Genomic DNA, 20,688 nt, shown 5'->3' with positions numbered 1-20,688 from the left:
CACAGCAGCCACAAGGGCTGCTGGTTGGCTATTTTTATGGTTATTTCTCGCTCATATGATAAACAAGGGGTAGATTATTCATGAATTTTCTGGGAAAGGGGTGGAGATTTCCTTAAAACTGAGGGCTCCTCCCCTTGTTAAACCATCTAGGGTGACTTCCTGATGTTGACATGGCATTTGTAAACCATCATGGTGCTGGTGGGAGTGTCTTTCGCATGCCAATACATTATAATTAGTGTATAAATAGCAGCAAGAACAGCCAGAGGTCACTTTCATTGCCATCTTGGATTTGGAGGGTTTTGACCGCTTCTTTACTGCATCCTGTTTCATCAGCAGGGTCTTTATAACCCATATCTTGTAACCTCCTATCTCATCCTGTGACTAAGAATGCCTAATCTCCTGGGAATGCAGCCCAGGAGGTCTCAGCCTCATTTACCCAGCCCTTATTCAAGATGGAGTTGCTCTGGTTCAAAGGCCTCTGACAGAGCTACTGGATCCCTCATCCATTGCATACAGTTTTATTTCATTTTATAAAGGTTAAAATAGACAGAATTAAACAATATATTGTTTAGGGACACATACCCATGTGTTAAAATTATAAAGTAAAGCAAGAGAATGATTAACACAACATTCAGGATTGTGGCTACCACCTCTTCGGGGTAGTAGGTTGTTGAGAATAGGAAGAAGAACCTGGAGAATTTAAAGATACAGGAATAATGTGTTATTTCTTAAGCTGGAAGGCATATGTAGATCTTTTAGAAAATAAAAGATTCGAATATAATTGTCACATGCGTCTGTGTGAAGAGAGTCTACCAACGGGCTTTATGTGAGCAACAAGGCTGTTTATTTCACCTGGGGGCAGGCAACTGAGTCTGAAAAAGGAGTCAGCAAAGGGTAGTGGGATTATCATTAGTTCTTATAGGTTTGGGATAGGTGGTAGAGTTAGGAGCAATTTTTTGTGGGCAGGGGGTGGATCTCACAATGTACATTCTCCAGAGTGGGGAGAATATTACAAAATATCTTCTTGGGTAGGGGGAATATACCAAAGTACATTATCACAAGGGCGGGGAGGGTGTATTGTCATAAGGTCAATCGATCAGTGAGGGTGGGGCAGGAACAGATCACAATGGTGGAATGTCATCCTTTGTGGTTCTTCAGTTGCTTCAGGCCATCTGGATGTATACGTGCAGGTCACAGGGGATATGGTGGCTCAGCTTGGGCTCAGAGGCCTAACAATTAGGAGTATTATGTGAGACATGGTTGGGACTCAGTTTAGCATGACAAGAAACATTAATGAATTCAAGAAAAGTTTGCCTCCTCTCCAAAACCAAAAGTGCATAACAGTGTGTTCAGCACATTTCTATTTAAAGTAATTTAAGATTCGTGTTTATGACTTGTTTGAATACCATATAACATCCTTCAGAGGAATCACAAGAAACTAGAAATAGCGATCGCCTCTGGGCAGGGAATGCAGAACGGCAATGGGAGGCTTTTCACTGCGCACCATTTATATAATTTGAATTCCTCCTCTTGTGTACCTGTTACTGAACAGAAGGCTTTTGAGAGAGCTGGGGGAAGTAGCTGGTGTGGAGCAGGAAAGCTGAAGGTGCAGATGGGCGGGGGGCTGGTGCACCCTCCTGCCAAGTTCTACTGCCAGAGGCTCCACGGCTACCAGGCCTTTCTCAGAACTTTGGGATGGAGGAGAGCGGGGCCCGGGAAGCCTTTTAACAGAGCGCCCTAAAAGATCTCGGGGGCTGAGGCTAGAGAGGGGAAAGGAGAAATCAAAGACCCTTGTGTGGCAGGTTTGACAATTGCAGATTAGTTTCAGGGACACAGCCACCGTCCCCACCCCAGGACACTACAGCCTTAGACCTCCCCGATTCGGGCTTTGGAAACTGGTCAGCAGCACTCTAGAGGAGGCTGTTTTGAAGGCCAAGGAGAGGGGCTGTCTGTCTGAGAATGAAGATGGCAGAAAGGGGCCCACGCTTTTCAACCTCCCAAAACTACGAGGGGTCGGGAGGCCCATGTAAGGGGGCCCTACCGTCTCACTCGGGGAATGAGACCTTCCCTCCCCAGTAGCCTTCACCCCCGCCCCATGCCTCCCACCACAAAATATCTGCTTGGCCCACATTCCAGCGAGCGCAACGCGGTGAAACAGGGCTCTCGTGTGCCAGTTCGGACCCTCGCGCCCCTCCAGCCTGCAGCCAGACAGCCGCTCCTCCAGCGCGCAGGCGCGGGAAACAAAAACCACAGCTCCCAGCAACCCCCGCGCCGCCCCTGCGCAGCCGCAGAGCAGAGGCTGCCGGGAACACGGGCCCAGAGGCGGGGCGAGCGCGCGCGGGGCGGAAGTCGGTTGCCGTCTTCTGTCCCCGCTGTTAGTGCAGCCGAGCCCCGCCGCCCGCGGGCACTGGAGCCAGCCCCGCAGCGGGTGAGTGACTCTGCGCCCGCGGCCGCCGGCGCCCTGCCCCCGTCACGGGCCCGGGTCCCCGTCCCGGAGCCTCCCGCCGCGTCCCGCTCCGTGACCCCTCAGGCCCCCCTCCCGTCCCACCCGTGCGGGACCTCTGTCCCCTGACTCGCAGACTGGACTGGGACTCTGCTCTCTGACCTGTGGGAAAGTTCCTTTCTTCCGACAGGCGGTGGACACCACCGCCTCTGACTTTTGGGACACCTCTTCCCTGGGACTAGCGTGGGGACCATTCCCCTCTGATTAGTGTGGCCCATCCCCGCTCAGATTAGTGTGGGACACCCCCCCCCGATAACTTTGGGGACCATCCCGCTCTGACTACTGTGGGGCACCTCGCCCCTCTGCTTAGTGTGGGGCTCCTCCCCGCTCTGATTAGTGTGGGGACCATCCCCCTCTGATTCGTGTGGGGACTATCCCCCTCTGATTCATGTGGGACGCCTCCCCGCTCTGGCTCGTTTGGGGCACCCCTACTGGGAATGACCCCCCTCACCGCCCTCTGACTTCAGTTACCCCTCCTCTGGTCTATGCAGGGTCTCTCTGGACTGATAAGGGAATTTTCTCCCTTTGACTGGCACTTTGTCACACCTGTAGCAGGCTCACCTTCCCCACCCCATCCCAGTCCTTGCTCTCCCTGCCCTCATCCAATTTGGAGTCCTCCTCCAGGCAGCACAACTCACTCTCATCTTTCTGCATGCAAATGATTCGCTCTCCCCACCACACCTGTCTCACACCCCTACTGCCATCCGGTCTGGATTCTCTCATCCTCGAGGACGGCACCTCCTTGCCAGACCATGTTGCCTGGTGCCTTTGCTTCTCCCTCCGAATGGTCTTTCTGTTGCCCTCTGTGTCCCTAGGTTTGGCACAGAGCACCTGTGACCACTCTTCCATCTGCCTCCAGCAGACACAGCCCTCTGCCAGGCACCTTTCCCCCTTAGTGACCCCTGGAAAAGCAGTCTCTTAGTGCCCCAGCTCCGTGTCTCATTTTTTTTCTTGGGGTTGTATGCCCTACGGCCTCTCCTACCACATTTTCAACAAAGCGGGGGTTTGGGAATATGAATCTCTTGGTGTCAAGTGAATCTGGCTAGCTCTCCAGTGTAAGGGCCCAGACTGGAAACAAGTGTCCGGTCGTAGAAGGCTCCTAGAAGGAAGCGGGTGCGGCAGCCCTTCAGAATCCGCTGTCTCCCAGCTCCTCCTCCCTCTCCCTCTGAGGAGCTTTGCTGAGAAAGGTCCCTCCAGGCCTGGGCTGCAGACCCTCCCTCCAGCCCCACCCCAGGCCTCTCAGCAGGACAGTCTGGCTGGAGCCTGTGGAACAGCAGTGGGGCTCCTCCCAGGTGCTCCTCCCTGCCGGCCTCAATGAGCCCTCTATCCGAGCACAGGCCCCTGCTGAAAGGCACATTGAAGGAGCCAACCCTCTCCCCTCTGGACGTGGCAAGGGTTTCCTGTTGGGGCAGCCCCAAGCATCTTCATGGCCAGGACTCAGGAGAAGCATGGATTTGTCCAGGCGCTGTCATGAGGCCACCGCAGCAGTGTGGGGACCAAATTCTAGTGTCACTTTTTCATGTCCAGATTAACCTGATCACAAAAGAGAATGACACGTCACAAGGTGGTAGAAGAAAGCATCCACTTGCAGCGGGATAGGACCCCTGGACCCCGGGATGCCTCACTGGAGGGGCTCGTCTGAGGTTTGACGCTTCTGTTCGCCAGAGGTCTCCTTTCTTCCCCTTAGGCTATAACCATATTTTCCTAGCCCATGGCTGCTTAGTCAATGTGTTGGTGTAAAAGCTCTTGGTACTCAGAACGTTTTCACTCGCCTCTCACTGTGCACCTGGTCTGCAGGGCCTCCCTGAGCTGCAGAGTGTGTGAGAGACCCAGGGTGTGGTAGGAGCAGTTCTCCTTGCCCTGTGGGTGTTATCACCCTGCCACCTGGATGTGACTTTCGAGGTGTGTGTGTGTGTGTGTGTGTGTGTGTGTGTGCCTGTGCAGGCTCCCATGAGTACATATAGCCCGTCATCGGAGTCTTGGTACTTTCTGGCAACCATATAGGTAGATGTATAAATGCTGTAGTGTTTTCTCTTTCAAAAACAGAAGATCTGAGACTTGGAACGATTGTCCAGGTCATGAAATGGGTCAGTACTATCACAAGGAGGTCATTTTTCTGTTGTTTGTTGAATGGTACCAGGGATGCTGAGGAGACACAGCGTTGATTCTTTTCACTCAGTGCATTCTGAACTGTCCAGATTTTCTGGAAAGCTCTTATGAAATGCCAATATCAAAGGAATTAAAAACTTTTATATTAATTTTTAAGAATGTTCATGTTGATTTTCCTTTTACTTTAATCAAGATGGTTAATTAGGAGAAAATCATCCTGGCGATAGAGAAGTCTGGGCAGACGTTCTGTTTTTACTTTTGGACCCTCCTCATCTCTGTCATGCGTGCAGTGGTCAAGTGGAGCACCTAGTTCCCAGGCAGGACACTGCTCCCCCCGTCCTCTGGGATGGTTCTATGGGAAGTGAAGAAGGCACTGAAATCGGGCTTAAGAGTGTGTGATGCCACCATGTGGGGGTGGGGCAGAGGTGAGACTGGGACCCCCTAGAATGGCTCTGCAGGTCTTGCTGGGTTGAATGAAAGTCCTGGCGATACAGCCTTTGTGTCCCAGGAGCCGGGCCCTGAGGAAGGCGTGAGGTAAGAGGGTGGCAGTAAGCAGGTGGGCTCGCGCAGGTGCTGCTACGGTGTGAAAGCCAACCCTGACCCAGGTCCAGCCCTGATCCGGGTCCACGGGGTGATGATCCCATCCGGTTATTCTCACGCACTCTGGAAAAGGACACCTTCCCAGATGTGTGGTGCTGTTTGGAATGTGCCTTTCAGCTGAGAAGGTCACTTTTTGGCTAAAATTCCTCCGGGTGTAACATCGATAATACAAATTAAGCAGACGCAGCCTCTTTGCAATGCAGTAATTGCAAACCGGAGAGGGTTCTGAAGCTGTGCGCCCACCCCATAGACAGTGACTGGTCCTGGCCCTTGGAAAAACCTGGAGGCAATTTCCCCTCTTCCTCCTGTGATTGGTGGAGGAACAGCTCCCCGAGATGTCCATGTCCTACCTTCTGAGCCCGTGAATATGTCACATTACATGGCAAAGGGGAACTAAGGTTGCTAATCAGCTGACCTTAAAATAGTGAGGTGATCCTGGATTTTCCCAGGGAGCCCAGTGCAATCACAGGGGCCTTAAGAACAGAAGAGGGAAGCAGAAGAGCCAGAGGGAAATGATGGCCAAGAGGCTTAGGGAAGTGCAGTGGGCGGGCTTTGGAGAGGGAGGAGAGACCACCAGGCAAGGAATGTGGGTGCCTCCGGAAGCTGGAAGAGGCATGGGAATGGATTGCCCCGAGAGCCTGAGAAAGGAGTACAGCTAGCCCATGGCCTGTGTTAGGCTTCTGTCCCCCAGGATGGTGCCCACTGCCGGCCATGTGCCGGATACTAGGGGCTAGGGACTGGTGCAGAAGTCAGATCCTGAGCTTGACCTTTAAGGAGGGTGCTGTCTGTGGAGGTGGGATGGCCTAAAGGGCAGACTCCCTGTGACCTTCTCCTTCCTTCCTGGTTTCCCTGTGCTGCCCACGCCCGAGCAGATTTGATGTGGAATTTGCAGGTACAATAGCCTCACACGTGCCGAAGCAGGGATCAGGTAACGTTTTCAAGGAGTCTGGCCCATAGCAGGCATCAATAAGTGTTTCTTTGAGATGCACCACCCGTGTTCTCTCAGATGCTGTTAGCACGAGTGTTTGAAGGCCTTGGCTCCTGCCTTGGCTGTGCTGAAGAGTCTGTAGGTCAGCAGGGTTTGCCCTGTACTGTGGCAGTGAACACAGTGGGCACTCTGAGGCCTGCTGCCTGCTCTCTGGGTGAGGGAAGGGAAAGGAAGGTAGCTCTTCTCCAGAGATAGGGGGTTGGCTCACCTGCCACCTGCCTACCTGTCCCTTCCGAGGAGGTGGGGACTAGGATGTGGCGGCCTCTTAACAATGCTATGGCTTCCTGCCCTGCCTGGATCCTGAAAGGGAGGAGCCTGGCAGCCCTCAGTAAACCTGCTGGTTCTGCCACCTGTCCTGTTCCACTCCTGCAGGAAGCTGGAGAAACAGACCCTCTTGGCTGTCTGCTGTCCAGGGAGCCGCTGCTCCCTTCATCACAGCCTTGCGCAGAGTGCAGCGGCAGGCCTGGGGATGGCCTCAGGAGGTAGGTGGCCCTGGAGCCTATGGCTTCTCCTGGGAAAGGGCAGCAGCAGGGAGAGGCCTCCTGGGTCGGATCTTTGAAGATCTTTGATCTTTGAAGTGGATCTTGGCTTTGATCTTTGAGTTTGACGTGCCGGATCTTCGATGGATTTTGATGAAGATTTTTTGATCTTTTTTGACGCGGATGGATCGGATCTCGGATTCTTTCGGATCTTCTTTTGATCTCTTGATTTTGATCTTCTGGAGTTGATTTATTTGATTTTGATCTTTTCGATTTTGATCTTCTGGCGGATCTGATTTTGATCTGCAAAAAATGGATCTGGATGCGGATCTTTGATGGATCTTTTGATCTGATGCAAAAGCGATGTGCCGGATCGCGGAAGTTTTGATTGATTTTGATCTCGGTGCCGGATCTTTGATGTTTTTTGATCTGCCGGATGCCGGATCTTTGCGCTGGATCTTCGACGGATCTTTGCCGATTCGGACGGATTCTGATCTTTGATCGCGGATTTGATCTTGATGATCGCCGGATCTGATCGGCTGATCGCGCTGGATCTTTCGATCTTTGATCTTTGCGCTGGATCTTTGATCTTGCCGGATCTTTCGATCTGCCGGATCTTCTGATGCCGGATCTGCCGGATCTGATTGATCTTTCGGATTTTCGATCTGCCTGATTGAAGCTGACGAAAGCGGATTTCGATTTGCGCGGATGGACGTGCCGGATGCGCCGGACGCAAAAGCCGGATTTTTGCATGATCTGCGCGGATCTTTTGTGGATGGACGCCGGATCGCGGATCTTCTTGATGGATCTTGCGCCGGATCGACGGATTTATGGATCGCGCTTGATCTGCGCTGATTTATTTCGGATCTTCGTGCCGGATTTTTCGACGAGTTTTTTGATCTTTTTCTTTGATCTTCTGACGCCGGATGGATCTTTGATCTCTTTTGATTCGGACGGATCTTTGATCGCGGACGCATTTTGATCTTGACGTTTTGCCGGATCTTCGGATCTTTGATGGATCTTTGATCGGATCTCGAGTTGATTGTCTGATGGTGCCTTGAGAGCCTTTCAGACGGCTGTCACTCCTGTGAGTGCTCTCCAAGCAGCAGCAGGGGTCCTGTTGTAGGCCCCTGAGCCTGGGAGATAACTGGTTGCAGCCCCACTGAACAGCTGAACAGGAGAGGCTGGCTGGCCACTGAACCTATGACTTTGCTGTAGTTCCTGAGTCCTCTTGTTGCTGATTATCTAAAACCATTACTCTGCAGGCACTGAGGATGTGAAACTTTTCACAATGAAGCCAGCATTTAAGCTGCTTAAAGCTTTGAGGGGTGTAGGGAGAAGCCTCACGTGGGCCCTTTCTGGAAAGGACTTTGTCCATCCTGTGTCTGGTTCATTTCTGTTGTTTCTGGCTGGCAACAAACAAAAGAACCCCCGTACCCCCCACCCCCAAAAAAGAACCCAACTTTTTAAAGAACATGCAAACTCTTGCCTGCAGCAGGCGCCAGCAGCCCAGCACCCCAGGCAGTCAGTGGTAGCTCATACACCAGCATGGGCTGTGGCAAAGGCATCTGATTTGAAACTTTTGTGCAAAATAAAAGTAATTCCTTGGGGTCCTAAAGGAGAGATGAAGCCCAAGGAAAGGTGTTCTGGTGCTGAAGTTAAAGGAATTTTCTGGAAGGTACACAGAGTTCTCTTGTCACTAGAAGCAGTCAGTCCCTTGTTTAATCAAAGGCGTCTGAGTCCCTGGCATCGCTGCCCCTCTGTTAGCTCTGGGGAATCAGCGTGACCTCGAGGTAGCACTGACCACATGGGACTGTTCAAAGTCTGTCTCCCGCACTGTGCTGAGCTCCTGGAGGAAAGGCCCTGCCTCTGTCACACTGTTCCCCAGAGGGGCAGAGACGCAGGGACTCAGGACACCTCTGGTTCCATGTGGTCAGAGGACATGAGCCTCCCGGGTGGGGAGCATGTGCCGCAGTGTAGACGCCAGGAGTCTGGAATGGGAAGGCGTGCAGGGTTGCACAGCGACCTGGGAGGTCCCGCTCCTGGGAGGACAGCCGGAAAAACCCAGTGAGGCTTTCTCTGCAGGCTGAGGCGTTTGTCCTTTATGGAAGGCACTGGGATCTACTAGAGTGTCAATCCAGGTTTGCTTTGGAAAAATCATTCTGTCAGTTTTGTGGAGGGTGATTTGAGATGGTCTTGACCAGGGATCTGTCAAGGGACAGGGAGTCGATATTCTCAGCCCTCACTGTCTGTTGGGACCACTCAACGGTGTAGCCAGAATCAGCATGCCAAGGAGGAGTCCTAGCCGGCTTTAATCAGCCACATCTACACAGCAGGCCGCATCTACACAGCAGGCTGCCTCTACATACCAGGCCGCATCTACACACCAGGCCGCACAGGCCGCCTCTACACACCAGTCCTCACAGGCCGCATCTACACACCAGGCCACATCTACACAGCAGGCCGCATCTACACACCAGGCCACATCTACACACCAGGCCGCACAGGCCGCATCTACACACCAGGCCGCATCTACACAGCAGGCCGCCTCTACACACCAGGCCGCACAGGCTGCATCTACACAGCAGGCCGCATCTACACAGCAGGCCGCCTCTACACAGCAGGCCGCCTCTACACAGCAGGCCGCACAGGCTGCATCTACACAGCAGGCCGCCTCTACACAGCAGGCCGCCTCTACACAGCAGGCCGCCTCTACACACCAGGCCGCACAGGCCGCATCTACACACCAGGCCGCACAGGCCGCATCTACACAGCAGGTGGGAGACTGGATTTGGCCCACAGGTGGTAGTTTGCAACCCTCCCAGCAGGCGAGAGGGTACTTGTAGAGTGAGTGAGAAGCAGTAGCGGTCAGCCCCTGTGCAAAGTTCTCTAACCTGAGCATCCGGCATGGCCGTCAGCATGGCTCAGGGAAGTAAACAGGCCAAGAGCAGTCCCTTGGCTGAGCCGAGATGGTCTAGATCAGGGTGTCCAATCTTTTGGCTTCCCTGGGCCACACTGGAAGAAGAATTGTCTTGGGCCACACATAAAATCCACTGATAGCTGATGAGCGTAACAAAAAAATCTCATCTCATCATGTTTTAAGAAAGTTTATGAATTTGTGTTGGGCCGTATGTTGGGCAAGCTTGATCTAGATCATTAGACCAAGACTCAGTCATCAGGATGAGACGGAACTGGAGCCAAGGCTGTGTGGATGGGGAGAAGGGAGCCGAGTCTAGAGCTGGGTGGGACACGTGGGGCTGGGGAGGGAGGAGGGCTAGGATGAATTGCTTCCCAGGATGGCTCCTGAGGGCTGGGAGCGCTGGAGCCAGGACAGGGAGTTCCTGAGGAGGTCCTGGTTTGCGGTGGATATCAGATGAGGAGGCTGAGAGACTGGGTCAGGCTAGAAAGGCGTAGGGGTCTTCACCTTAGAGGGAGGGCAGGCCCTAGGAGAGGTCATTGGGCTGCCAGCACTAGGGGCTGAGAAGACCTGCCTGGGGAGGCCACAGAGAGCACCTCCCTTCCTTGAGGAGGGACACGCAGGATGTGCTCACTGGATTTGCCGCTGGTGAAGGCTTCCGGCGGCTGCCTCTGAGGATTAGCCGAGAGGGAAGGAGAGGGTGTGGGTGTGGGTGCTTTTGCACCATGGTGGGCGAGGGGGCCTGGGCAGGGGTGGGAAGGGACAGAGGTGCCGGGGACTCAGGGAAGGGTGTTCATTCTTTCGCAGATTTGCCATTCAGTAGCAGTTGAGTGTCTGTGGGAGTGTAGGGTCTGGAGGTAAAATGGTGACAAGGTGGGCGACTTGGGTGGCCTGTGGATGGAAGGGAGGAACCAGAAGAGCAGGTGCCCGGCAGCTTGGGGAACTGACCTGAGTGGCACGTGTGGGCCCCACCCAGGGGCCTCGGCTGCTGAAGGTGGCCGCAGAGTGGTCTCCTGGGAGAAGTGGGCCGGAGATTTGACAGGAATGGCGAAGGTGAGGACAGTGGCTCTCTGGAGTGCTGGGGGAGTTGAACAGGGAAGAATATGGGGGTTCCAGGGGCTGGTGACGACACATCACAATGTCTGACAGCAGTCTCTGCCGGTACATACCGTCGTCCCGTGTCGGCAGGCACCGTCGTTCTGTGCCGGCAGGCAGCGTCTTCCTGGGCCTGCAGCTCAGATGTGGCAGCTGATCAGCTTGATCCAGGCCACAGGTTCACAGTATGACTGAGGTGGGCCCCGGCAGAGTGCAGAGGGGCTGTTAAAGAAGTGGCTGATGGCCCACCTGGCATCTCTTTGCCTTCAGCCAGTGTGCGCAGATCATCTGCTTCCTGCCTGGCAGTGCGTTCAGGTGCTGGGGCTCTGACAGTGACCAGGTTCCTGCCCTGGGAGCAGAAATAATCACCTAGCCAGGCAGGGGCGGTGGGAGAGCCAGAGCCGCATGGGAGGGAGGGTGCGTAGGCGAGTCTTCCCAGGGAGCTGATGCCCTGTAGGAGAGACTGAGCCGCCGGTGGGAAGAGCAGGCCCGACTGTTCCAGGCAGGGGGAACTGCAGGCTCTGCCAGGGCCAGTGTGGTCAGGGGATAGAAGGAGGTTCATGTAGCCAGCCGGCAGGCAGAGGAGATGGTGCAGTGTGAGGGCTGAGCGGGAGCAGAGCAGAGTGGGTTCACCCCAGGAGCTGAGGAAGCCGCTGAAGCTGGGAGTGTGCCATCTGATGGATGCCACTTCATGGCAGGTGGTGAGAGGGAGCGTCAGGGGATGTTGGTGGGGGGCAGCTGGCATAGCAACTTCATAGGGGGGTAGGGGAATGTCAGGGGCGGAGAGGCAGCTGATGGGTGGAGGGAGGCAGCCAGCATGGCATGGTGAGGAAGGGCCGTGGAAGAGGACAGAACCTGCCCACGGAGTCAGTGCCGAGGAAGGAGAATGGAGGATGAGGCCAGTCAGGCTTTTCGTGGCAGCAATGCCTTATGTTTTTATCGAAGTGTAATATCCACACAGAAAAGCACATCTCCCAGGGTCCCGAGAGAGCTTGAACCAGACCACTGTGGACATGGTGGCCACCCATCCCCACTGCCCTTCCCGAGGGGAGATGAGGAGCAGGTAGGCTTGAGGGAAGAGCTGCATGGGACTCGAGTCTTGAAATGTCTACGACACATGTCAGAAATGCAGGTAGGTGGGAGTGTGAGTGCTCGCACCTGTAATCCCAGCACTCTGGGAGGCTAAGACAGGAGGATCACTTGAGCCCAGCAGTTCAAGACCGGCCTGGACAATATAACGAGTCCTCATCTCTATAAAAAAATTGAAAATTAGCTGTGCACCAGGTGCAGTGGCTCACGCCTGTAATCCCAGCACTGTGGGAGGCCAAGGCAGGTGGATCACTTGAGGTCGGGAGTTTGAGACCAGCCTGACCAACATGGAGAAACCCCATCTCTTCTAAAAATACAAAATTAGCCAGGCGTGGTGGTGCATGCCTGTAATCCCAGCTACTAGGGAGTCTGAGGCAGGAGAATCGGGCTTGGAACCTGGGAGGTGGTTGCATGGGAGCCGAGATTTCGCACCATTGCACTCCGTTTAGCAACAAGAGGAAAACTCTGTCTCCAAAAAGGAAAAAAAAGATTAGCTGTGCATAGTGGCACACGCCTGTGGTCCCAGCTACTTGGGAGGCTGAGGTGGGAGGATCGCTTGAGCCTCAGGGGTTGAGGCTGCAGTGAGCATGCTGATCAATGCCCACGGTCCAGCTCTGGCTGCATAGAGCGTGGCCCTGTCTCAAAAAAAAAAAAAAAGAAGAAAGAAATGGTAGGATTTGCATAGAGGTATGGATTTGTGAGCACCAGAGCTCAGCAGAGACTCTTGGGCCTGGCCGTGGTTTCGTAGCCTTGGGGCTAGAAAAGGAACAGGGAGGGGCAGGGCCTGGGCGTGGTCAGAGGAGGATGTCCAGCACTGGGAACTTCAGCCTTGCTGCCAGGAAGGCCCCGGTGACCAGCCCTGTGACCACCTCAGGGGGTCCTGAGAGGCCTGCTCCTTAAAGGGAGCGTGGAGTCTTCCCTGCCGGCCCGGAGGAACTGCTGGTGGCGCCCTCTGCTGTTGGGAGGCTCACTCTGAGCAGCAGGCCCCACATATGTGCCTTGTTCACTCCTTGAACCTGACCCTGGGGCTAAAACCTAAGACTGTCTGAAAGTTCCTTGTGGAACTGTCACCCTGTTTTTGCATCTTCTCAGCCAAGCAGCCTGCAGCGTGGAGAAGGAGGTGTCTCTGGTGGGGGTGTCTGTCGCTGGCTGCCGTGCACCAGGGCCTCATGGTCCACCTATTTAGGGCCTAGAATTGCATAGAGCCACTGGAGTCCCCCAGCCCTTCCCAGGCGCCCTGGCAGGGAGGACAGCGTCTGCCCATAAAGGCACACGTTTGCTGCTTTGTTATTTTCTCAAGGAGGACCCAGCCAGGGAAGCTTCTCAGGCCAGGATTCACTGGGTTATAGTTGGAGGGCCGAGATATGGAACCGGAGCACCGGGAGCCATCTCCCCACGCCCCATTGTGGTACTTGGCGGCTGTCCAGAGACAGGCAGCTCTCACCAAGGCGGCGTAGATGCGGGCCTGACGCCCTGTGGCTGCACTGAGCCATCATGCTGTATGCCCAGGAAGTGGGGTTGGCGGCAGCGGTGAAGGGCTGCAGTTCCTGGCCGCCACCAGCATCCTGACCCCAGGACTCTGCCACAGAGCCACGCCTGGGGTGGCGGGTGACCTGGGAGAGGCCTGCAGCCTGGCTTGGCTGCACATTGAGCCCAGCAGTTCTTTGGAGCCAAGGCACAGACACCCTGGCCTCCAGGCAGCCCAAGCCGCTCAGACTCTGGTCCCTGTAGTCATTTGCATTAATATAAAGGCACCAGCGGACAGACACTGCCTAAAACAACAACAGATACAAAAAAGGAGGGTTTTTATTTGGTTTGGATCTGTTTTGTATTCAAATGCTTCAGGAGCCTAACCCAGAGGAAGTGGAGACTCCTTCACTTGACTGCACATCTGTCTGCTCCAGGCCAGGTCGTGTTCTAGGAGCCAGGATACAGAGGTGGAGACAGAAACAAACAGACCAGTAACTGTATACAATACTCTGACGTCAGGTGGGGACAAGGGCCAAGGACCCAGGGACTGAGGGTGATGTCGGCAGGGCAGTCAGGGAGGGCTTCTTGGATGAGGTGGCATTTGAGTAAAATACAGACCTGTATGTACCCTGTCTGTGATCCTATCCCACCTCAACCCGTCAACCTTCCCCTCCTGCCTGACTCCCCTGCACTTCTCTCTAGAGGGACCCCAGAGCACCAACCTGCATGGAACTTCCTTCTCTCACTCAGCTTCCCACCTTGCCACCTGGGACAGGGGAGAGGGAATAATTTTGCTCTGGAAAGACTTCACGTCTTGCTGAATAAAAGCAAGCAAAGATAAGGGAGTAAGAATGGCCACAAAGTAGGGCAATACTGTTTCTTCCGGAAAAGTCAGCCTCCAGCGCCTGCAGCTTCAGGAACTGAGACGTGACTGTGCTTGTGGGGGCGCTGACTTCTCTCCTCCCTCCCTGGCTGTGCAGGTCCCGCCTGACTGTCACGCTGATGCCCGTGCAGCCGTCTGAGCACTCGGAATGGAATGAGTCTATGCACTCCCTCCGGATAAGTGTGGGGGGCCTTCCTGTGCTGGCGTCCATGACCAAGGCCGCGGACCCCCGCTTCCGCCCCCGCTGGAGGGTGATCCTGCCGTCCTTTGTGAGTGCCGCCATCCTCTGGCTGCTCTGCTCTCACCGCCCGGCCCCCAGCAGGCCCCCCTCCCACAATGCACACAACTGGAGGCTCAGCCAGGTGCCCGCCAGCTGGTACAATGACACCTACCCCCTGTCTCCCCCGCAAAGGACACCGGCTGGGATTCGGTACCGAATCGCAGTTATCGCAGACCTGGACACAGAGTCAAGGGCCCAGGAGGAAAACACCTGGTTCAGTTACCTGAAAAAGGGCTACCTGACCCTGTCAGACAGTGGGGACAAGGTGGCCGTGGAGTGGGACAAAGACCATGGGGTCCTGGAGTCCCACCTGGCGGAGAAGGGGAGAGGCATGGAGCTCTCCGACCTGATTGTCTTCAATGGGAAACTCTACTCCGTGGATGACCGGACGGGGGTCGTCTACCAGATCGAAGGCAGCAAAGCCGTGCCCTGGGTGATTCTGTCCGACGGCGACGGCACCGTGGAGAAAGGTAACTGGACCCTGAGGTTTCTATGGAGGCGTGGGTGGGGAGTGGGGCTCAGGGCCTGGCTGGGAAACACAGGCACACAGTAAAGAATTCACACACCCAGAAGCCAGCGACGTGGTGAGGGAGCACTTCTCCCTCTTGCTCTGACCTGTGGCCCCCTTACCATGAGCCAGGAGCGTAGCCTACTGTCACTTCACACTGAGCGGTTTCTAGGAGTAAGAGCTGATTGCTAGAGGCCTGCGGGAGACATGGGGAATCTGTCCAGGGTGTTTTAGGCTGTATCCGCTGCTGCTCTGAGAGCCTCTGAGAACACAGCCCTTTTTACACCTTCAAAGGTTCTCAAGATCACACTGGGATGTACCCACCAGGAGCCTTACCTTGAAAGCCATGGGGTCAGATGGTTCTCACTCAAAACCCAGACTTTGGTTTCATGTTACTGAAGGGTAAACTGCTGCCCAGCCCTCCTCTCCCTGAACCCCAGCAGGGGCAGGGCATGCGTGAGCTGCAGCAACCCTCCTGGAGTGGAGCCTGCTTCCAGCCTTTTTGTTCACCAGGAAGGAGGTGCTGCTTCCACAGGGCAGGGACAGGCTTTGGGTAGGCACGGTGGCCAGTGTCTTCCTCCGGGGAGGAGCTGGGGAGGCGCCAAGGACGCTGGCAGAGGAGCTGCCAGCTCCTCTGAGCTCCGTTTGTCTGAGCTGGCAGTGGATCCCCACCTTCTAGAAAGCTGAATGCCACTGCAGGCTTTCTGAGGTCAAGGAGGAACTGCACTAAACAACGGCCCACGCAGTTCATGGCCGGCCAGGCCCTCGCCACACCCGGTGAGAAAATCTTCAGTGTTTGCCCAGGGCTGGGCAGGGGACCAACCTCACCTGAGGTATCAAAGTGTTGGTCACCTACTTCTTGCCTTGCACTTGTCAGGGTTTTAGGCAACCCTACTGTAGTTCTGTCCTTCCCTTGGATAGAGAGGAGAGCGGGGTAAAGGGAGCGTTGGGGTTGGGCTGCGCTCAGGTCATCCGGGAGGGACGAAAGACCCAGGGTGGAGAATGTCTCATCGCACAAGGGGCCCAGGAGATGGCAGGTCCCTCCAGGGCCCTGCAGAGAAGCTGCTGTGGTCTCGGGCAGTTCAGGGGGCACAGCTCCAGCTCTCAGGGGCAAGAAGCTGGCAAAATTTGGGGAAAACAAACAGAAGTTAGAACACCAGGGTGTAGGGATGATAAGAATACACTGGAAGAACACAGGCTCCCACACAGCCTGAACTGTGGCAGCCTTCAAAGTTAGGCTTATTTTAAATAAATCAGTTTAAAAGCAAAAACAGCTTCTGAACAAATCCACTGGAAGGAAGACTGGGAGCCCCAGCACCACGCCCCTCTCCGGCCACTGGCGTTAGAGTGATGCTCCGTGAGAGCTCAGGTGTGGCCGAGGGCAGCACACGCACACCCCCGGGACACGCGCGCCCCTTCAGAGTGCTATCACTTTTCAGCTTTTCTACCCTGTAAGGATAATCCTGAGGTTGGGGATTACGGCTTGAGGAGCGGGGAGTTGGGGATCAGAGGTGACTTGAGAGTAGTCACTGAACCTTCAGGAGCTGTGGGGAGGGCAGCTGACCGGCCCTGGGCAGGAGCCAGGTGCAGGGCCTAAGGACGCTGCTCTGCTTGACCAGGCTTCAAGGCCGAGTGGCTGGCGGTGAAGGATGAGCATCTGTACGTGGGTGGCCTGGGCAAGGAGTGGACGACCACCACAGGCGACGTGGTGAATGAGAACCCGGAGTGGGTGAAGGTGGTAGGCTACAAGGGCAGCGTGGACCACGAGAACTGGGTGTCCAACTACAACGCTCTGCGGGCCGCCGCTGGCATCCGGCCACCAGGTGAGAGACGCCTGCCCCAGCCCACAGCGTGGGTTCCACAGCCCGCTCACTGGGAACCTGCTTCCTCCTGCATTTGCCTCCAAGACGCTTTTTTATTTTAGACAAAGTCTCGCTCTGTCACGCAGGCTGGAGTGGAGTGGCGCGATCTCAGCTCACTGCAAGCTCCACCTCCTGGGTTCAAATGATTCTTCTGCCTCCGCCTCCACAGTAGCTGGGACTACTGGTGTGCACCACCATGTCCGGCTAATTTTTGTCTTTTTAGTGGAGACAGGGTTTCACCATGTTGCCCAGGATGGTCTTGAACTCCTGACTTCAGGTAATCCGGTGATCCACCTGCCTCGGCCTCCCAAAGTGCTGGGATTATGGGCGCGAGCCACCGCACCCAGCCTCCAAGGCCCGTTTCTTGCTTGATTTTAATGATTTTGGTTGCCTCTGATGGTGGCTCCCCTCAGGCCAGTGGATTCTGGCGGCAAACGAGCCGTTTTCTCTTTCCTGTCCCACTCACCCCAGCAGCTGGCCTCCCCGCATCCCCGCCTGTGGCCTCGCTGTCTGCACTGCTGGATCAGGCCCTGTCCCCACCCCTGGTGCTGGGCCATGGTGCCTCACACCAACATAGGGCCGGCAGCACTTTGGCCTCCCCTTAGTCAGGATGGAGTAGGCCTTAGGTGCCTGAGGTTCAGGAGGAAGTGACTGAGTCTGTGCCTTGGGCCCCAGACGCTGTCTCCTCTTCCTTGCAGCCTCAAGGCAGCCTCCCCATCCGATCCCTCCCCACGTCCAGTGGGGGTTTGTTCCCTTTCCTTGGGCTCCTCTGGATCAGCCCGGAGGAGGCGCTGATGAGCTGGAATCCCTGAGATTCCTGATGCAGCTCGCAGGCAGCTCTTGGGGGAATGGGAGGAGGCTTCAGGGGAGGGGGTGCTGCAGGTTCCCTGCGTGGGGAATTCGGTTGAGAACACAAAACTCTCCAGAAGCCTGCAGGGCAGGGAGGGACGGGTTGCTGTGGGCTGGCGAGCCCTGGTGGTCGCAGCCCCATGCCTGCTGCTGCGCACGGCCTGGTGGCGTGGGGCTGGGCACGCCAGGCCGCATGTGTGTCTGACCCACAGTCACCCGGTTCCCAGGCTACCTCATCCATGAGTCTGCCTGCTGGAGTGACACGCTGCAGCGCTGGTTCTTCCTGCCGCGCCGTGCCAGCCAGGAGCGCTACAGCGAGAAGGACGACGAGCGTAAGGGCGCCAACCTGCTGCTGAGCTCCTCCCCCGACTTTGGCGACATCGCTGTGAGCCACGTGGGGGCAGTGGTCCCCACTCACGGCTTTTCGTCCTTCAAGTTCATCCCCAACACTGATGACCAGATCATTGTGGCCCTCAAGTCCGAGGAGGACAGCGGCAGAGTGGCCACCTACATCATGGCCTTCACGCTGGACGGGCGCTTCCTCCTGCCGGAGACCAAGATCGGAAGCGTGAAATACGAAGGCATCGAGTTCATTTAACTCAAAACGGAGACGCTGAGCAAGGCCATCAGGACTCAGCTTTTATAAAAACCAGCTTTGTTTTGTTTTGTTCTTTTTGGAACTGTGCCTGGGTTGGAGGCCTGGACAGGGAGCCCGGTCCCAGGCTGGGCAGGGACGTGGGCACTGGACTCCCAGGCCCCACGGAGGCCGCGGTCTGAACGGCTCTCCACGCTGCGGTCTGATGGTGAGGTCGGTCACTTCAGGCATTGGCTCAAGGCCTGCGGAACTGGCCAGGCCCTTTCTTCCATCTGACCTCCTTTCTTCTCTTTCCTATGTTCTTTTGTTCAGTAAATATCCCTGGAGCTCCTACCATATGTCAGGCACTATGCCTCACCCTAAGAACGCAGTGAGCATGAGGTGGACCTGTTTGCTGGGAACCCCAGGTCACCCCCTTTTCTTCCTACTCTGAGCCTGGAGCATCATGTCCGCCCCTGCAGATCCTTGGAAAAGAAAATGTTTCTGTTGTAGGGTATTGCATGGCCACGAGCGAGGGCAGGCCCCTGGGGACACATCTGCCCACAGCTGCACAGGCCAGGGTGCAGGCCCATCTGTTGGTTCTCAGGCCTCAGATGAAACCATCTCCGCATCATATGGCCAGTGACCACTTTCTCCCTTCAGGAAAATTCTGCGGCTGTGCAGCATTTTGAAGTTTTAATTATTAACCTGCTTTCATTAAAGCAGTTTCCTTTCTTGTAAAATGGAATCACCAAATCTGATCACACAGAGCAAGGTCCTGTAGTTACCCAGCCTGCTGCAGCAGTGGGGGAGATTGTAAGGAAGCAGTGACAGGTGGTGAAGCAAGTGTCAAATTTCAGAGTTCTTGGCCAACGGATACAAAGATAAAGAAAACGTTGCCTTTTTCTAGCAACTGTCAGAAATCGTCATGCCTTTCAAGACTTCTATGAATGACTTGAATTTTCTATTCCCTGCCTAGGGTCTGTGATCGAGGCCTGTCAGTTCCCTGGGGTTTCTTTCCTTGGCCTTTATTTCTCCTCTTCCAGTGGGAGTTTTGCAGCCTCTTCTCCATGGAAACTTCACATGAGCGTTGGCTGGGCCTCGGCTTCGCTGGAGTGTCTTCTCAGCAGTCTAGGGCGAAGGCAGAGTGGGATTTGAGACCGAGGTTAGGCACGACCCAGGCTGAGAAGGGACATTTCCATCATCACAGTGCCCTCCCCACAGCACTACCTCACCCCGACCCCCACCCTTACTCCCACCCCCACACCTCGATCGTCAGAGGTGCCACGGTGGGCCAGAGGGTGCCGGCTCTGGCTGTCCCTGTGCCGGTCCCTCACAAACCTCTCTCGCCTTTTGAAACTCAAGCACAGCTGCGAGGAGGGCAGCCAGGAGGGACCCCTCTCGCACTGGTGGTCTCTCCCCCGCTGTGTCATAGGTAGTGGAGGAAGCGAAGGAAGTGAACGCTGAATGTGACACATTTCCGAAGAGCTCATTTGTCACCGGGCACAGCCTGGAAGCCCCAGGTCTGTTCTGACTTTGCCTGGCCGTCTCTCTGGCCCGCCTCCTAGATCGTTGTCCTTGATGTCTAGGCTGGGCCATTTAAAGTAGAGCCGCAGTCAGGAAGGTTGTGAGACTCAGGGCTGTGCTGGATTTTGAGGCCTTGCTGATGTATTCGTGTCAACCCCTGAGCCACAAGCCAGGTGCCCGGAAGCAGCCTCTCACCACACAGGCAGTGATTTGCGATTTGCGATTACTTTAAAGCTCACCTTTCTTCTTTCCCTCTCTGTTTGCTGCTGTCAGCATAATGATTGTGTTCCTTCCCTATGGGATCCATCTGTTTTGTAAACAATAAAGTGTCTGAGGGACTGTAGTTGTCTTCTGTCTCCGGTCTGTTTGCTAACTGTTGGCAGAGGCCTGGCCACGAGAGCTCCTGCGCAGGATGCTGGGCGCCCGCACGGGAGTCGCCCGCCAGGGGAGCCCGTCTGGAAACTGCATCTTCGGTCCGCCTTGTCCCACAGTCTCAAGGCGCTCCAAGAGCACGAGCGCTGTGGTCAGAAAGGTAGGATCTGAAGCCACTGCAAGCCCAGTCCTGGCTCTGTCCCCATCCAGCTGCATGTCCTTAGGCAAATAACCTAACTTTGCTGTGCTTCAGTGTCCTCGTCTGCAAAAGGAAGCCAATCGCAGAGCTCACCCCAGGACTGCAGTGAACGGTAAGTGACTGGGTATGCGCAAGGGTCTTAGAACATTACCTGACGTGTGCTGGGCACCCAGGTACCCGTTTTGTTACTGCTCATCCCTGGGGAGCCATCTGGATGACTTGGTAAGGAGGTGCTCAGGTGAGAGGTCAGGGCTGAGCTGGTGTCTTTAGTGTGTCTGGTGAATTCACAGGAACAGAGGAGGTCACTCCTGGGGACACATGAAAGAATCCCCATCACTGAAACCACAGGTGCCAGGGAGGCAGGCGCTGGCCAAGAAAGACCTC

General features: G+C 55.4%; 1 protein-coding gene across 6 annotated transcripts; it reads left to right on the top strand.

Annotated features, from left to right (window-relative positions):
* The first annotated feature begins 2,300 nt into the window (after positions 1 to 2,300).
* On the top strand, positions 2,301 to 20,076 carry CANT1 (calcium activated nucleotidase 1). Of its 6 annotated transcripts, none has more exons than XM_009191373.1 (6): positions 2,301 to 2,428; positions 6,573 to 6,682; positions 13,626 to 13,769; positions 14,231 to 14,883; positions 16,541 to 16,744; positions 17,860 to 20,076. In XM_009191373.1, the coding sequence occupies exons 4-6, from the start codon at positions 14,253 to 14,255 to the stop codon at positions 18,228 to 18,230; spliced, it is 1,206 nt and encodes a 401-aa protein (XP_009189637.1). In that variant the 5' UTR covers positions 2,301 to 2,428; positions 6,573 to 6,682; positions 13,626 to 13,769; positions 14,231 to 14,252; the 3' UTR covers positions 18,231 to 20,076. The 6 variants fall into 6 exon arrangements, with proteins under 6 accessions (XP_009189637.1, XP_031513698.1, XP_009189640.1 ...); XM_031657838.1 differs by lacking the exon at positions 13,626 to 13,769 and adding an exon at positions 4,031 to 4,146; XM_009191376.1 differs by lacking the exon at positions 13,626 to 13,769.
* Positions 20,077 to 20,688: the final 612 nt, after the last annotated feature.

This window comes from Papio anubis, chromosome 17, assembly GCF_008728515.1.
Source record: "Papio anubis isolate 15944 chromosome 17, Panubis1.0, whole genome shotgun sequence".
NCBI classification, from domain to species: domain Eukaryota; kingdom Metazoa; phylum Chordata; class Mammalia; order Primates; family Cercopithecidae; genus Papio; species Papio anubis.
Note: the sequence above shows the minus strand (reverse complement) of the source record. Positions and strands in the feature narration are given on the sequence as shown.